Here is a 16880-nt window from a genome sequence, read left to right on the forward strand (position 1 = left end):
GCCTGACGGCAAGTTGTAAGCTTGTGGCATCACTAGAGGATTTAAGTCCTGACATGAGAGAGGAAACTCGTTCCCATAGCTCTTCCAGGTTATCGCATAGCTCATCTTTTGTGGTTTGATAGTTTTCCCTGACCTTTAGTGTCGGTTTGAGGGAGCGTCTTGGTCGCACAACTTGGTCTGCTGGAAGTGTGGGTTTTGCTTCCTGTTCTTCGTAGTGATCAGTATCAGGCTGCATTAGCTTAGTTTCATCACTGGGGAACTGTGCGATGTCCTTTTCTGCCATTTTATTTAAGGTGCACTGTCTCTTTAAGAAAATAAACTTTTGAATTGGGGGCTGAAAATTGCAGTGCGGCTGCGCTGGGTCACTCTGGCGAGGTTCCTAAGGTGTTTTGAGTGATTTGCGGGGTTTGGTTGGAGAGGGACCCTGCGTGCGTTAACAATTCTTCTGCTATGCGAGCAAAGACTTGTGGAACATGCACTGTAGCCGGGCAGATTTGCTGCAAGTGGGCCTGTTGCAAGGGAGATTCCTGAGTGTTTTACTGGACTCTGAGGGAATCTGTAGCTGGGGTGTGGACATTAAGGCAGTTTTTGACTGTTCTGTCCCCACATGAAGGCAAATGAAGGTATAACTGATAATAGCTGTGTGACTTCCTACCTTCGTATCCAAGCAGTGGGGCAGACCGGACCGGCAGATGCTCAGGTTAGATGAATCCAGACTTATGGGCCATACACACTATAAGATTTTCTGAAGACTTTTTCCTTTAGACTTACCAAAACCATATAATATGAGGTCAAACCTAAACACTTTCAATTTGTATGCAATCTGGCAGGCCCTTGCACTACATAGAAAAGGTAAATCTGAAGGAAATCTACCAACAAAAGTTGGATAGTGTGTATCCAGCTTTAGGCATGAAGATAAAATCAAACGTGGGTTTATTCAATCCAGATACAGCAATAGACGGTGATACAATACTGTTCTGTAGTAGTGGTATCAATACTGTACTGTTGGTGTCTATCCTGAGGCTAACTGCTGGTCAAAACTGATGCCTTTTCACAAGTCCAAAAATGTGGAGTTTTCAGTCACACAGCCATGAGGAACTGAAGATGGCTGCTGGATGTGACAAGACACACACTCTGAAAAACCACGCCCATGATGTCAAAAACTTTACTTAACAAGAACAAGGCGTGCGGCATGCAAATTCTGGCCAGCAGATGGCAGCAGTACAACAATGCATAGAAACAACAAGTGAAAGCAAGATGATAATGCAATGTACAAATAACTATGCGGAGAACAGCACACACCTCTCTCTATATTTATGTCTCCCGAGATTCTCATTTAAAAGCATTCATCATATGGAGAGGTCCCTTCAGGAGGATAAACTGGGTACCCATATTTAGATCACGGAGGTCTCATAGTTGCCAACAGCTATCAACTACCACACCCACTTCCCTGAAGCTCCGCCCACTCTGCATAATTAATCTCGCCTACTTATCAGATTATAGAGTCTACTCAATAAATAGAGAATTACAGGAAATTAAAAAGGGAATTTCAAACTTAAGGCCACAGTAGCAGAGTTGGAATAAGTCTCCCATTCAGCTGCACTATTTCTGCGTAACATTTATGGGGAGCCCGATTAACAGGCACTTCCAGGGACAATATACATTACCTGGGACAGGCTCCTATTTGCAGGGACTGTCCCAGGAAAAAAGGGACAGTTGGCAAGTATGAGGTCTTACAAGGCTACTTTGATCTCTGCGTACCATACGGTAAGAGAGGTCAACATCATCTGGTGAGTGTGAATTTTCTGCCATTTCTCCAATACAGAGAGTGTCACCATCAATACAATCTAAGAAATACTGAACTTTGCACTTTGGGAAGAGTGTATTTACTTAAAGGAGCCAGCACACAGATATAGTTGGACTATTGGACTGAATTTGCACAGTTTTTGCACTTTGTTTTGATATATTTATATTTTTCTGGTTTTATTTATTTATTTGCACAGAACAATTTATTATTATCATTATAATTATTATTATTATTATTGATAGATTGTGTCTATTTAATTTGCACTATGTTTGATAAACTATTTTTTGGCTTTTGAACTTGTGCTGCTGATCGCATATATGATTGCGGTTAGTTTATATACATAAATAATACACACTGATTTGGGTTATATTCACCAAAGAAATGTAGCAGAATACATTTTGGCATAAATTAATGAAAAAAGATTATTTCTTTGCTAAATTTTATACCAGAAACAAAGAAAAAACATGTTTTTTTTTTCAAAATGTTCAGTCTTTTTTCATTCATTTAGCAAAAAAAAAAAAAACAGTGGTGAATAAGTACCACCAAAAGAAAGCTCTATTTGTGTGAACAATGATAAAAATTAATGAGCAAAGGTCTGAGCGCTTATGGAAAAAATAAATGTGTATATTTAGATGGGGCTGCTGCTGACAAAATAAGGTGTGGTGCCTTTGGATTGAATAAGTGAAAAGGTCAGCGCTGCTCCTCTCTTTGTTTCAATGATATGTGCTGGATCATATATAAAAAAAGTGCTAAGCGCAACTTAAAATGAATATGCAAAACAATCTGCATTAATATGTGTCAAGCACTTAGCACTTGATGATATTTCTTATATGCTGACACATATTAATGCAGATTGTTTTGCATATTCATTTTAAGTAGTACTTAGCACTTTTTTCATATATGATCCAGCACATATCATTGAAACAAAGAGAGGAGCAGCGCTGACCATTTCACTTATTCAATGATAAAAATTAGTTTGGGTACAGTATTGCATGACAGCACAATTGTCATTCAAGTGCGACAGCGCTTAAAATTGGCCTGGGCAGGAAGGGGGTAATAGTGCCCTTTATAGAAGTGGTTAAAATAACAGCTGAAGATCTCTATTACTTCTTGTGTAGTTGAACCGACGGGCCAGGATCATTAGGTTGTCTTTAAAAACTTTCTCCCATCCTCTGCGCAAAGATGTCTGCTTCTCCCAGTAATCATCGTTCTCGTTCTCCTCCATCCATACTGACTTTGGAATGTTCACATGACTTTCACTGCTATACATATCGATCTCCTGATCATCCACATACCCGACTGTCTCAAAGTGATACCGACCTTCCTCAGGGTAGTACAAGCCAGTGTGATGGTAACTGAGTACATGATCATCTAAAGAACACACATAACATTGTGAGTGTTTTATATTCCTATTGAATACTAGCAACCTTTTCTCGCTGCTCGTGCTTAGCTGTTGTTTTTGATGTATACATTGATTTAAGACTTTTTTATTGGTGCACTAGCTTTTGGGACACTTAATCATTATTGAATTTTTTTCTTTGTTACACAACTTTTGCTTTTGAATTTTAACTGGAATGCACAACCGCAAACATTTGAGTAATTTCACATGTATATAAGCACAGCACAATTGTATCTAATTTTTAATCTAAAAAATGGTCCCTGCAAAAGAAGATTGTAATGCTGGTAGGAAGAATTTTGAGTGAAAATTCTTAGAAAAAGAAGGTTCTAAAAAAAAGTTTTTTTCTTTTTCTAAACATTAGTGGGGTCAAAGCAACATTTGTTTTCAATCGTCAATGAATCAAAGTCTAAAACCCTTAATCTTTTGCTCCCTCTGGATGAGCTAAGGATTGTCAAAGCCAATTATAACATCTCTTTGCCCACCTCACCAACGTATCTTGGTGTTCGACTGACCTCGTCTTATGATTCCCTTCATTGTTATAATTATCCTGCTTTGTTTAGGGATCTCTCAGGCCTTCTTGCTTTTTGGATGACCTTTCAGATATCCTGTTTTGGGAGAATCCACGCCCTTCGTATGACGTATCTACTTAAACTCTTGTATTATTTTCAAGTTCTCACAATCCCTATACCAAATCATATATTGAGCAATGAACGACGCAAAATGCTTAGTTTCATCTTCGAGCATATCAGACCGAGTCTACTTGCATCCAACCTGCAGGAGAGTAGGGGGAGGTCTGGCAGTCCCTGAGACCTCAAATCCTGCTGTGTTTCGGCTCAAATTTCTACACTTGTTTTCATTTCATGCTTCTGTTTAGATCCCCCTCTGGATCCACCTGGCAATGGTTTCTGATTTATAGTCTTCCCTGACTCCACCACAGCATATTATTTTTTGACCCGACCCGACCCTACCACACTCACTGCATTTGTGGGACTTCATAAAAATTTCAGCTAGGCTGGTCTCTCTCCACCTACCATTGTCTGGTGTTTTCGAAACTCCCCATGTTCCCCCTGCCCATGACAACCCAGTGGCATTTCAATGGTGGAGGGCAAGAATGACCACATATATTTATGAGCTTCTGTCACTGGATGGTATTAAAGGAGAAGTACAGCCAAAGCTTGTGGCTGAACTTCTCCTGTGGATCACAGGAGTGTAGTTCATTCTGAACTCCTGTAACCCATTTTCAGCAGATAGCTGGCTAAAACCCACTGTCTGCTGATGTCTCTGAGCCAAGCTGGGCTTGGGCAAGATCGCGACAATAAAGGATCCGCCCACATGCCTGGACTGGCATCTGACTCAGCCTCTCAGTGAGCCACTGAGAGCCTGAGCTGGCCGCTCCTGCCCCCTTCACAGCCCAGTGCTCCAATGAGCAAGAGGGGGGAGGGATTGGAAGAGCAGAGAGCCAGTGACTGACAACTGTCGGCGGTGTTTGGTCGCTTAGTTCTCAGAGCTGGCGGGGGACAAATGCAGCAATACTACATCCACCTAGGTAAGTATGATTGTTAAAAAAAAAAAAAATCCCATTCTTCTCTTTTAAATCCTTTGATTATCTGAGGGAGCACTGGCAAATTCCCCTCTCTGAAATGTTTTGATACACTCAACTACAGCACCATGTGCATTCTCTGTTTATACTCTAATAGGATTCCTCTATGCGCTTGACTCCTTTTGAGAACAGGTCCTGAAAAGACCCCTCATTAAAGGGTTTGCTCTATATGGTTCACATATGGATGCCTTGGGGTCGTGTAAGCTTACTTATGTTTCTAAGTGGGAAACCGACCTTGGTCCATTCTTATATACCATAAATAGATAAAGCCTCTGCGGCCTAAACCCACGATGGACTGCAGGAAATGTAGTGTAAGCAGCAGTAGCACTTTGTCATTCGTCACAAATAGATGGGGTACATCTAAATGTCTGCACAAAATAAAAGAAAAATTCAGGTGGACCAAGTCACCCTGAAAAAGTCGTAGTGAATGGAGGACCAACCAAGGTATGTAATACAATTATCTTTATTGAAAAATTCTTACCAATCAGAGACAAAAAATGAGAATGTAAAACCCCCCAACGATCTCAATAAAAACAAGTAGACAACGTTGGCACACTACACACAGTACCCATGGTCCCCAAGCACACACTATAAACACCAACTAACAGACTGGATGGCTCAAAATCTATTAGGGCAGTTTCAACTGGAGAGTGAATAGTAAATAGTACCAGTTCACGACATTCACACTTCAGAGCTTCCCTGGTGGTATGGGGCTGATCCCATGTGCCCAATAATGCAATTAATTGATCTCAAACGTGGTTGCAGTTCATGCAGCCAGTATCAGGAAGGGAAAGACCCAATGACCAGTATCTCAATGCAGAGAGAATCCATATTCTCCTTCTCCACATATACCCGTGAATGAATACTAGCAGTCCCAGGACAAATGGAGAGGTTGATTCATGGAACCCAGTGGACCCATGATAAGTTTGACAGTTTCTTGGTATAGTGTGGGTCAAATTGACTGATTTAGGTATACTGTCCAAATTTAAGCATTCCCAACTTCTCCAGCATTAGGCATTTTTTGTCTCTGATTGGTAAAACATTTTCAGAAAAGATAATTGTATTAGATACCGTGGTTGGTCCTCCGTTTACAACTACTTTTTCAGGGTGACTTGGTCCACTCTTGACTTGTCCACCTGGAACCAGATTTGGCTGAACTTGTTTAAATGCTCCTGGAACATTTTTACCCAGGAAAATGCTTACAAGTTACTCTATTGCTGGTACATGACCCCGGTATGAGTAGAAACTCAGCTTTCCAACAGTTTATACATTATTTAGCGGGGGGGGGGGGTTACTTTACACATGGGGCCAGGCTGGTCTTTAACCCTATGCATCAAAAAAAAAAAAGAAAATGAACATCGATCCTGTCAAGTGCCGACTATGTTGGAGGGTTTGGACGTTTTCTGGCTAGCAGGAGCCCGAGTCAGAGCACTGACATACTTTCATTAGCCTAAAAAGGACATTGGATAGAGCAGGGTAAGTTGTTTCTTTGATTCTGAGAACAAATAGAACACCTGTGCTGGGTTGTAACTTCTGTTGGCATTTAGACAAAGTGAAGGATAATCAATGAAGAGAAAATGAAAATAAGCAGTAACTGTTAACATACCGCAAAATGCGACTGGTAAGAAGAAGGATATACACAGGAACACAATGCTTCTTTTGTCCCATGGTGACCTGGTCCTCAGTGACTTCTGTGTCAGTATTTTGGACTTGTTCTCTGTCTTCTGATTTATGCTGAAAAGCTCTAGAATGTGAAGTGCTGGGTACAATTAATATGGTGTTTAGCAGTACATACTAGTTATATTGAGAACATGCAGAAAATTTTCTTCCTCTATATCTTTAAATGGAGTTTGGAACTTAAAGCGGAGTTCCACCCAAAAGTGGAACTTCCGCTTTAGGGAGTCCTGACCCCCCGACATGCCACATTTGGCATGTCATTTTTTTGGGGGCGGAGCGGGTACCTAGTTTTGACAGGTACCCGCTCCCACTTCCGCTCGGAGCGCCGCGGCGCCCTGAGCGGAAGTTCTCCTCTCCCCCTCCCTCCCTGCAATCTTCTGGGACACGTCAGAGGTCCCAGAAGATTGCCGGCCAATCACGGCGCGCAGAGCGACTCGCGCATGCGCAGTGGGTACCCGGCTGTGAAGCCGCAAACTGTAACAGCCGGGGTGCCCACAGCAGTGATGCCGGCGCCGAGGGAGAGGATCGAGGCTTCCGGCGGCCGCATCGCTGGACCGTTGGACAGGTGAGTAAATGGCTGGAACTCCGCTTTAAAGAAGGCCAGGTCAGCTGATTTTTTTCAGGGATTATTTTATTTTTTATTTTTATTTTTGGGGGGGGGGGGTATTTGTGTTAATAGGGATGATTGGGGGGGTGTATTTGTGCTAGGGGGGAAGTTGGGGTGGTTGTGGGGGAGAGGATGTATACCTGGAGGGAAAGTTTGAGAGGTAGAGGATTTGTGCTAGGAGGAGTGATTTTGTTTATGGGGTGGATTTGAGCTGAGAGAGAATTTGAGATGGGAGGGATGGGGGTCAAATATTCGTGCTGGGAGGGGGGATTTCAGCAAAAGAGCGGATTTGTCCTGGGAAGAGAATAATATACAGTGCCTTGCGAAAGTATTCGGCCCCCTTGAACTTTGCGACCTTTTGACACATTTCAGGCTTCAAACATAAAGATATAAAACTGTAATTTTTTGTGAAGAATTAACAACAAGTGGGACACAATCATGAAGTGGAACGACATTTATTGGATATTTCAAACTTTGTTAACAAATAAAAAACTGAAAAATTGGGCGTGCAAAATTAATCAGCCCCTTTACTTTCAGTGCAGCAAACTCTCTCCAGAAGTTCAGTGAGGATCTCTGAATGATCCAATGTTGACCTAAATGACTAATGATGATAAATAGAATCCACCTGTGTGTAATCAAGTCTCCGTATAAATGCACCTGCACTGTGATAGTCTCAGAGGTCCGTTTAAAGCGCAGAGAGCATCATGAAGAACAAGGAACACACCAGGCAGGTCCGAGATACTGTTGTGGAGAAGTTTAAAGCCGGATTTGGATACAAAAAGATTTCCCAAGCTTTAAACATCCCAAGGAGCACTGTGCAAGCGATAATATTGAAATGGAAGGAGTATCAGACCACTGCAAATCTACGAAGACCTGGCCGTCCCTCTAAACTTTCAGCTCATACAAGGAGAAGACTGATCAGAGATGCAGCCAAGAGGCTCATGATCACTCTGGATGAACTGCAGAGATCTACAGCTGAGGTGGGAGACTCTGTCCATAGGACAACAATCGTATACTGCACAAATCTGGCCTTTATTAAAGAGTGGCAAGAAGAAAGCCATTTCTTAAAGATATCCATAAAAAGTGTAATTTAAAGTTTGCCACAAGCCACCAGGGAGACACACCAAACATGTGGAAGAAGGTGCTCTGGTCAGATGAAACCAAAATCAAACTTTTTGGCAACAATGCAAAACGTTATGTTTGGCGTAAAAGCAACACAGCTCATCACCCTGAACACACCATCCCCACTGTCAAACATGGTGGTGGCAGCATCGTGGTTTGGGCCTGCTTTTCTTCAGCAGGGACAGGGAATGGTTAAAATTGATGGGAAGATGGATGGAGCCAAATACAGGTCCATTCTGGAAGAAAACCTGATGGAGTCTGCAAAAGACCTGAGACTGGGACGGAGATTTGTCTTCCAACAAGACAATGATCCAAAACATAAAGCAAAATCTACAATGGAATGGTTCACAAATAAACATATCCAGGTGTTAGAATGGCCAAGTCAAAGTCCAGGCCTGAATCCAATCGAGAATCTGTGGAAAGAACTGAAAACTGCTGTTCACAAATGCTCTCCATCCAACCTCACTGAGCTCGAGCTGTTTTGCAAGGAGGAATGGGCAAAAATTTCAGTCTCTCGATGTGCAAAACTGATAGAGACATACCCCAAGCGATTTACAGCTGTAATCGCAGCAAAAGGTGGCGCTACAAAGTATTAACTTTGTATTAACGGGGCTGAATAATTTTGCACGCCCAATTTTTCAGTTTTTTATTTGTTAAAAAAGTTTGAAATATCCAATAAATTTCGTTCCACTTCATGATTGTGTCCCACTTGTTGTTGATTCTTCACAAAAAATCACAGTTTTATATCCTTATGTTTGAAGCCTGAAATGTAGCAAAAGGTCGAAAAGTTCAAGGGGGCCGAATACTTTCGCAAGGCACTGTATGCTTGGGGGTAAGCATGTAGCTTAGTGCTCAATTTTTTTGTTTTTATTTGGGAGGGGGGGGGGGGGATTTTTGCTGACACATACTGTAATGCTCATACATCTTGGGGAGGGGAGGGGGGTGCAGTTTGGTACATTTGCCCTGTGCTCTTGATGACCTTGTCCCGGCTCTGCTATCACTATATAATTGTCAGCTTTGTTTTGTTTTGCTTACATCTTTTGTGGTTAGTCGGTTATGTTGTAGTAGATAGCCCTGATATCCTTAGCAGCAATTAACTACAGTGTTACCTGTCAATTAGTACTTAACAAATAAGCCTACATACAGGAGGCAAATTTCCCTAAATTAACTAAGGATTAATCAAAATGTAGTAGGGATAGACCGATTAGCAGCAAGGCCGATATATCGGTGGCCGATATGCACTTTCCCTGATATATCCTGATATATCCTGATATATCCTGATATCGGGAACTGGCCGATATTGTCGATATTTTTGTGATCTCATTCTGCCTTCTTAGGCCGCCTCCCTTCGCCTTGGACAGCCTCGTCTGGAGTCGGGACTAGTCTCGCGGGAGTGTATCACAGCCACACACCCTCCCACAGCAGCCCGATGCCAGCTAGCCACCCACCCACATCCACAGGGATGTACCAGGGAGCCAGCCAGCCACCCACAGGCCCGGTACCAGCCAGCCACCCACAATAATGCGCGGACCCGACCGGTTTCAGGACGAAACCGGTTGGGTCTGCGCATTACGCCCACGTCACTTCCGGTTCTTTGGAACGCAGCCGGAACGCAAACCGGCGTGCGATGCTGTAAAGCTGTTCCCCTGATTACCTGATGTAAGTGGCTTCTTTTTTCCGTAATTAAACTGAGTATACGTACTATGCCATGAAGTTCCTTTTTTCTTATATATTGATCGGTCTGTGTGGGGTCTGAGAGAGAGGCATTGGAGGAAGAATCTACCAGTTTCCCTAGGTGGATAGATTACCGTATGAGTTGTGGCGGCATTCCATTCTATCTGGGACCTTGTATACAGCATACCACTTACCAAGGCTAGACCCCAAGGGGTCATCTGGTAAGTGTGTAGGACATCTGGTGGTGGATTTCCTTTCCTCTTTTTATCTCGCCATAAGGAGGCATCTTTTCCCACAGCACTGAACACTTTATAAGTCACTGGACTAAATTTTGTTGTTGATACTGCATTTGCAGTTTTGCACATAAGGACTGTTTTCATTATATGCACAAGTTGTGAACAAAAGGAAGTATTCCTTTATGAATGCAGAGCACCTAAAGTCACTATACTGATTTTTGCTGCTGATATTGCATCCTCATTTTGCACAAAAGTACTGTCACCGTTTTTATTTCATGACTTTATAATAATAATTTTTATACATAGAGTTTTATGCGCTGTCACTTTTGTTATTGTGACACTTGCACTGTGCACTGTCACTGTATTTGAATATTTAAACCAGGAATATTTATTTGTGTATACACCTATTTAGGTATTTTTGTACCACTAATTCTGAGCGCTGTCTCTTTTTATTTCATAATTTTTCACCAACACATGTTGTTTTAAGACTAGCAGCTCAGAAACACTTTTATTAAATTAATTTATAATTCATATAATTTGCACCTAGCCGCGGTCACGTGACCCTCCTCTTTGAGTCACTTGGTTTATTTGTGTTAAAAATTGTCTTTATTTTTCAAAACTTTAAATGTACAAAATATCAGCCGATACTGATACGTTGTGACCAAAATATCGGTATCGGCCCTGAAAAAAACATATCGGTTTATCCCTAAAATGTAGTCCTAGTAATTGGAAACCCTAGTCTATTGACTTTCTTTTTTTTCATTAAATCCGAAGAAATGTCTTTGTGAAAAGTCTTATTACTGCAAAAAAGGAAGTCCTTCTAATGTAGACTTTTTTACTCACCGCCATGCCAGAACCGACCCACAACAGCAAGGCCTCTGGCATAAACATCTTGGAATCTGGCAGAACCAGAAAAGGAATTTCCAAACCCAACAAAGCTTGAAAGATTCACATCCAATTGTTTCACTGATGATGACCAAACAATTTCTGTGTAAAGAAAAAAAAAAATTAACCCCTTTGCATAAAGCCACAATTAAAAGGCCTTTGTAAGCAGCCTTGAACCTTATTGTTTGTTACCCCAACATTTCATATTCTTATGAAAAAGTGTGTAGTGCCAAAAGTAAATGAACAACAATGAAATGGGAATACTGTATTATAAATGGACAACACATTGAAATAAAGTCCAAAAAAGTGCTAAAGTGAAAAGAATGTGTGTGTGTGTATATATATATATATATATATATATATATATATATATATATATATATATAATCTTAAATGAAAATCAACAATAAAGAAACAATAAAAACAAATATAGATTTAAATGCACAGTCCTATAATAGGATCAGCAATATAAACTTATTGGTGAAAGCACAAAATTCAGTGCAAAGATGTGCACAAAAAATTGGTGGTGACTTGAAAAGTGAAGAAGTGATCCAGTGCAGTGCTCCAGAATCATCCACCACACCTCTGTAAAATGGACACTTACCAGAAAAGCCGGCTGTCGTTACAGCAGCAAACACGCACTCAGTGGAGACCCGCCATCTGTTGCGGGGAAGGCTGTTCAGCAACTCGCACCATCCAGATTTAGCTGTGGTAAATAAAGCTCACCAGAGAGCCAGATGAAGTCTCCACAGTGTAGTAATTATTGGATTTGTATGTTAAAAGCCAAAATAAAATGAATAATAAAACCATATGACAATGGTAGCCACTGCCGACCCGGTATCTGACGAAATCAGAAGTTTATATTGCTGATCCTATCATGGGATTGTGCATTTAAATCTATTTTTCACTATATTGGTTATTTACTGTTGATTTTCATTCAAGATTGGACCTATATATACATTTTTTTCACTTTTTTGGACTTTATTTTAATGTGTTGTACATTTATAACACAGTATTCACATGTCATTGTTTTTCATTTACTTTTGGCGCTACACACTTTTTCCTAAGATTACACCTTTTTTATTTCCAACATTTCATATTCCTGATCTGTACCTGCTGTACCATTTACTTGTATGAAAAAGTATCCGGTTCTCTCTGTATTGCTTCCTTTCTCTGTAATCCCTGGTCAAACTGTCCAGTCCCTCTGCTTTCCTATTTCACCCTGAAAACTCATCCCAGCATGGTCAAATTCCTTCTTTGCATTCTACTTTGGAGCACAGCCCTAAATGTCCTCCAATTGGCAGACTGGGTGTACTCACTTTTGTGAGATACTATATATAACTATACTGTATATATATATACAGTATCTCACAAAAGTGAGTACACCTCTCACATTTTTGTAAATATTTTATTATATCCTTTCATGTGACAACACTGAAGAAATGACACTTTGCTACAATGTAAGTAGTGAGTGTACAGCTTGTATAACAGTGTAAATTTGCAGTCCCCTCAAAATAACTCAACACACAGCCATTAATGTCTAAACCACTGGCAACAAAAGTGAGTACACCCCTAAGCCAAAATGTCCAAACTGGGCCCAAAGTGTCAATATTTTGTGTGACCACCATTATTTTCCAGCACTGTCTTAACCCTATTGGGCATGGAGTTTACCAGAGCTTTACAGGTTGCCACTGGAGTCCTCTTCCACTCCTCCATGATGACATCACGGAGCTGGTGCAGGTTATAGACCTTGCACTCCTCCACCTTCCGTTTTAGGATGCCCCACAGATGCTCAATAGGGTTTAGGCCTGGAGACATGCTTGGTCAGTCCATCACCTTTACCCGCAGCTTCTTTAGGCAGTGGTTGTCTTGGAGGTGTGTTTGGGGTTGTTATCATGTTGGAATACTACCCTGCGGCCCAGTCTCCGAAGGAAGGGGATCAAGCTCTACTTCAGTATGTCACAGTACATGTTGACATTCATGGTTCCCTCAATGAATTGTAGCTCCCCAATGCTGGCAGCTCTCATGCAGCCCCAGACCATGACACTCCCACCACCATGCTTGACTGTAGGCAAGACATACTTGTCTTTGTACTCCTCACCTGGTTGCCACCACACACGCTTGACACCATCTGAACCAAATAAGTTCATCTTGGTCTCATAAGACCACAGGACATGGTTCCAGTAATCCATGCCCTTAGTCTGATTGACTTCAGAAAACTGTTTGCGGGATTTCTTGTGCATCATCTTTAGAAGAGGCTTCCTTCTGGGACGACAGCCATGCAGACCAATTTGATGCAGTGTGTGGCGTATGGACAGGCAGACCCCCCATCTCTTCAACCGCTGCAGAAATGCTGGCAGCACTCATACATCTATTTCCCAAAGACAACCTCTGGATATGACACTGAGCATGTGCACTCAACTTCTTTGGTTTACCATGGCGAGGCATGTTCTGAGTGGAACATGTCCTGTTAAACCACTGTATGGTCTTGGCCACTGAGCTGCAGCTCAGTTTCAGGGTCTTGGCAATCTTCTTATAGCCTAGGCCATCTTTATGTAGAGCAACAATTATTTTTTTCAGATCCTCAGAGAGTTTTTTGCCATGAGGTGCCATGTTGAACTTCCAGTGACCAGTATGAGAGAGTGAGAGCGATAACACCAAATTAACCACACCTGCTCCACATTCACACCTGAGACCTTGTAACACTAAAGAGTCACAAGACACCGGGGAGGGAAAATGACTAATTGGGCCCAATTTGAACATTTTGACTTAGGGGTGTACTCACTTTTGTTGCCAGCAGTTTACACATTAATGGTTGTGTGTTGAGGTATTTTGAGTGTACAGCAAATTTGCACTGTTATACAAGCTGTACACTCAATACTTTACATTGTAGCAAAGTGTCATTTCCTCACTGTTGTCACATGAAAAGATATAATAAAATATTTACAAAAATGTGAGGGGTGTACTCACTTTTGTGAAATACTGTATATGTATATATATATATATATATATATATATATATATATACACACACACACACACACTATAATACCAAAAGTATTGGGGCACCTGCCTTTACACGCACATGAACTTTAATGGCACCCCAGTCTTAGTCAGTAGGGTTCAATAATGAGTTGGCCCACCCTTTGCAGCTATAACAGCTTCAACTCTTATGGGAATTAGTAAAGGAAGGGAAAGTGACTCTTGAGTGTGGTAAAAGTAATTTATTACAGTAACAGCAGTAGCAACTTACATGGAGATAAGTGGATTCAAGTGTCCAGCGAGTCCTGCTCCGGCGGTAGATGTAACTGTTAGCAGCATCCAGATGAGGTCCGGCAGCTCTGAAGGACCCGAGAGGCCAGCTCTGTAGTCTTCAAGGTCGCGGTGGACGAGATGGAAGGGCTGGTGCGGTGGCCGGCGGGAGTGTCTGACGTCACTGGGAGAAGAGGGCAGTGTGGGCAGTCTGGGCTCACTACACGTTTCAGAGCATGCGCCGATGTCTGGTACGGACATGCGCACTCCTTTGTCAAGTGTCCAGACAGGAAGAAGGAGTCTGTCTATATAGCCCACGGGGGGGGGGCGTGTGCCATAATTAAAGCGGCAGTGCAAGGGAAAGAGAGTTAAAACGGCAATGCATGTGTAATAAAAGAGTTAAAACAATGATACATATGTGGAGAGAGAGATTATACTGATCTCGGTGTCCAATATATACAGATGCAAGGGGGCAAAAAAAAGGACTAAAACAAGTGTGTATAGAAGGGAACAATTAAGATAATTTTGCAGTAGGGACAATATGATGGGTAAAATCAGATGGGTAATAAATTGTATATATGGTGATAGCATATGATAATAGCATATATGATGGCAGGAACATAAAGGATCTGTATTTAGACATCAAGGAAATTATTATAGGTAAAATAAGTACAATATGGACACAGAGAAATGGTATGAGGATTATAATCAAGGACCTCATATGGGTAATGAAGAGGTTAATTTAATCCAAAGTGATGATGGTGGAGAATGAAATCTCACAGGCTAAACACTTTTGCCTCACACACAATTACTTCCTCTTCCAAGATACATAATATCTCCAGACCACAGGCACCACCAGGGGGGCCAATTTTGCCCCATCCTATGCCAACCTCACCATGGGCTTCTGGGAAAAATCTTTCATCAGGCAAAATAATCCATACATTCTGCACCTCATTTTCTACAGGCGCTATATTGATGATCTCATCATCATCTGGGATGGCCCACCCACCATCATCCAGGATTTCATCAACCATTGTAACAATGACCCCTTTGGTTTATCTTTCACATCTGCCTGGCATCACAAGCATTTAGCCTTTCTAGATCTAGAGCTAAGCCACGATGGCGGCACCATCATCTCTCGTAACTACTCCAAACCAACTGCTGGAAACTCATATCTACATTATGACAGTTATCACCACCCATTATGGGTAAAAATATCCCCAAGGGACAGTTTTTCCGGCTACGGCAAAACTGTACAAAAGAATCCGACTACATCTCCCAAAGCCATCACCTCAAAAAGAAGTTTTTGGACAAAGGTTACCCCAATACATTAATAGACACAGCTTACAAATCTTATCTTTCTGGAAAACCTCCCAAAAAAGACAACCACACGTCCGAGTCTACCATTCGGTTCATCACCAGATTCCACGGACGACATAAAAAGATGGAAAGTATCATCTCCAAACACTGGGGTATTCTTAAACCTCTTCTCTCTGGCAATATCCTAGACAAACCCCGTATCACGTACCGTAGGGCTCCCTCCCTTAAGAACAAAATTGCTCCCAGCAAACTCAAAAAACCCACATCCATACCCCTCAAGGGGATGTACCAGTGCAAAAAAGCCCTCTGCAAAACCTGTGATTTTGTGCAACACGGCCAAAAATCATTCACCCACAAAGGTAAAACATATACCTTTGATGGTTTTCACAACTGTTCCACCGACCACGTTGTTTATTGCCTCTCTTGTCCATGTCCACTCCTATACGTAGGACTCACCATCTGCCCCTTAAGACAGCGTTTCGGCAATTACAGATGCTTTATCGAAACTGGCTGTGACCTACACAGCGTTCCCCGGCACTTCCTAGAGTGTCACAAACAATCCATGGCAGGTTTATGGGTCTGGATCCTCGAATCCATACCAAAAAACTTACCAGCAGCAGAACGTTTCTCACTACTATGCGAGAGAGAAACGTTCTGGATCTATACTCTAGATAGCCTCAGTCCCAATGGTCTAAATGAGGAACTAGATATTAACACCATCTTGTAGCCCTAATATAATATTCCTCATCATTTCCTCTTCTAGTGCTTCTTTGTTACCATTCCAGGTTTTTCACCATGCATATCATAGTTATCCATGTCACCAAGACCTCCCAGTAAGTAAACCCCCCCCTCCCCCCCCCTCTTCCCCCCCTACCCCCCCCCCCTCCTTATCCCCATAATTTCATTCTCCACCATCATCACTTTGGATTAAATTAACCTCTTCATTACCCATATGAGGTCCTTGATTATAATCCTCATACCATGTCTCTGTGTCCATATTGTAGTTATTTTACCAATAATAATTTCCTTGATGTCTAAATACAGATCCTTTATGTCCCTGCCATCATATATGCTATTATCATATGCTATCATCATATATACAATTTATTACCCATCTGATTTTACCCATCATATTGTCCCTACTGCAAAATTATCTTAATTGTTCCCTTCCATACACACTTGTTTTAGTCCTTTTCTTTGCCCCCTTGCATCTGTATATATTGGACACCGAGATCAGTATAATCTCTCTCTCCACATATGTATCATTGTTTTAACTCTTTTATTACACATGCATTGCCGTT

General features: G+C 41.7%; 1 protein-coding gene across 1 annotated transcript in view; it reads right to left on the bottom strand.

The window, feature by feature from the left end:
• Positions 1-15293, bottom strand: part of LOC309560454 (major histocompatibility complex class I-related gene protein-like) — a gene marked incomplete at both ends in the record, with an annotated part of 121604 nt that extends 106311 nt beyond the window's left edge. The window contains 2 exons of the mRNA XM_082264088.1: positions 2915-3178; positions 15155-15293. Of these exons, the coding sequence (XP_082120214.1) occupies positions 2915-3178; positions 15155-15293 (403 nt within the window). The remainder of the gene's footprint in view (positions 1-2914; positions 3179-15154) is intronic.
• Between the last annotated feature and the right edge of the window lie 1587 nt (positions 15294-16880).

This window comes from Pelophylax lessonae (assembly GCF_965119305.1).
Source record: "Pelophylax lessonae genome assembly, chromosome: 7".
Taxonomy (NCBI): Eukaryota; Metazoa; Chordata; class Amphibia; order Anura; family Ranidae; genus Pelophylax; species Pelophylax lessonae.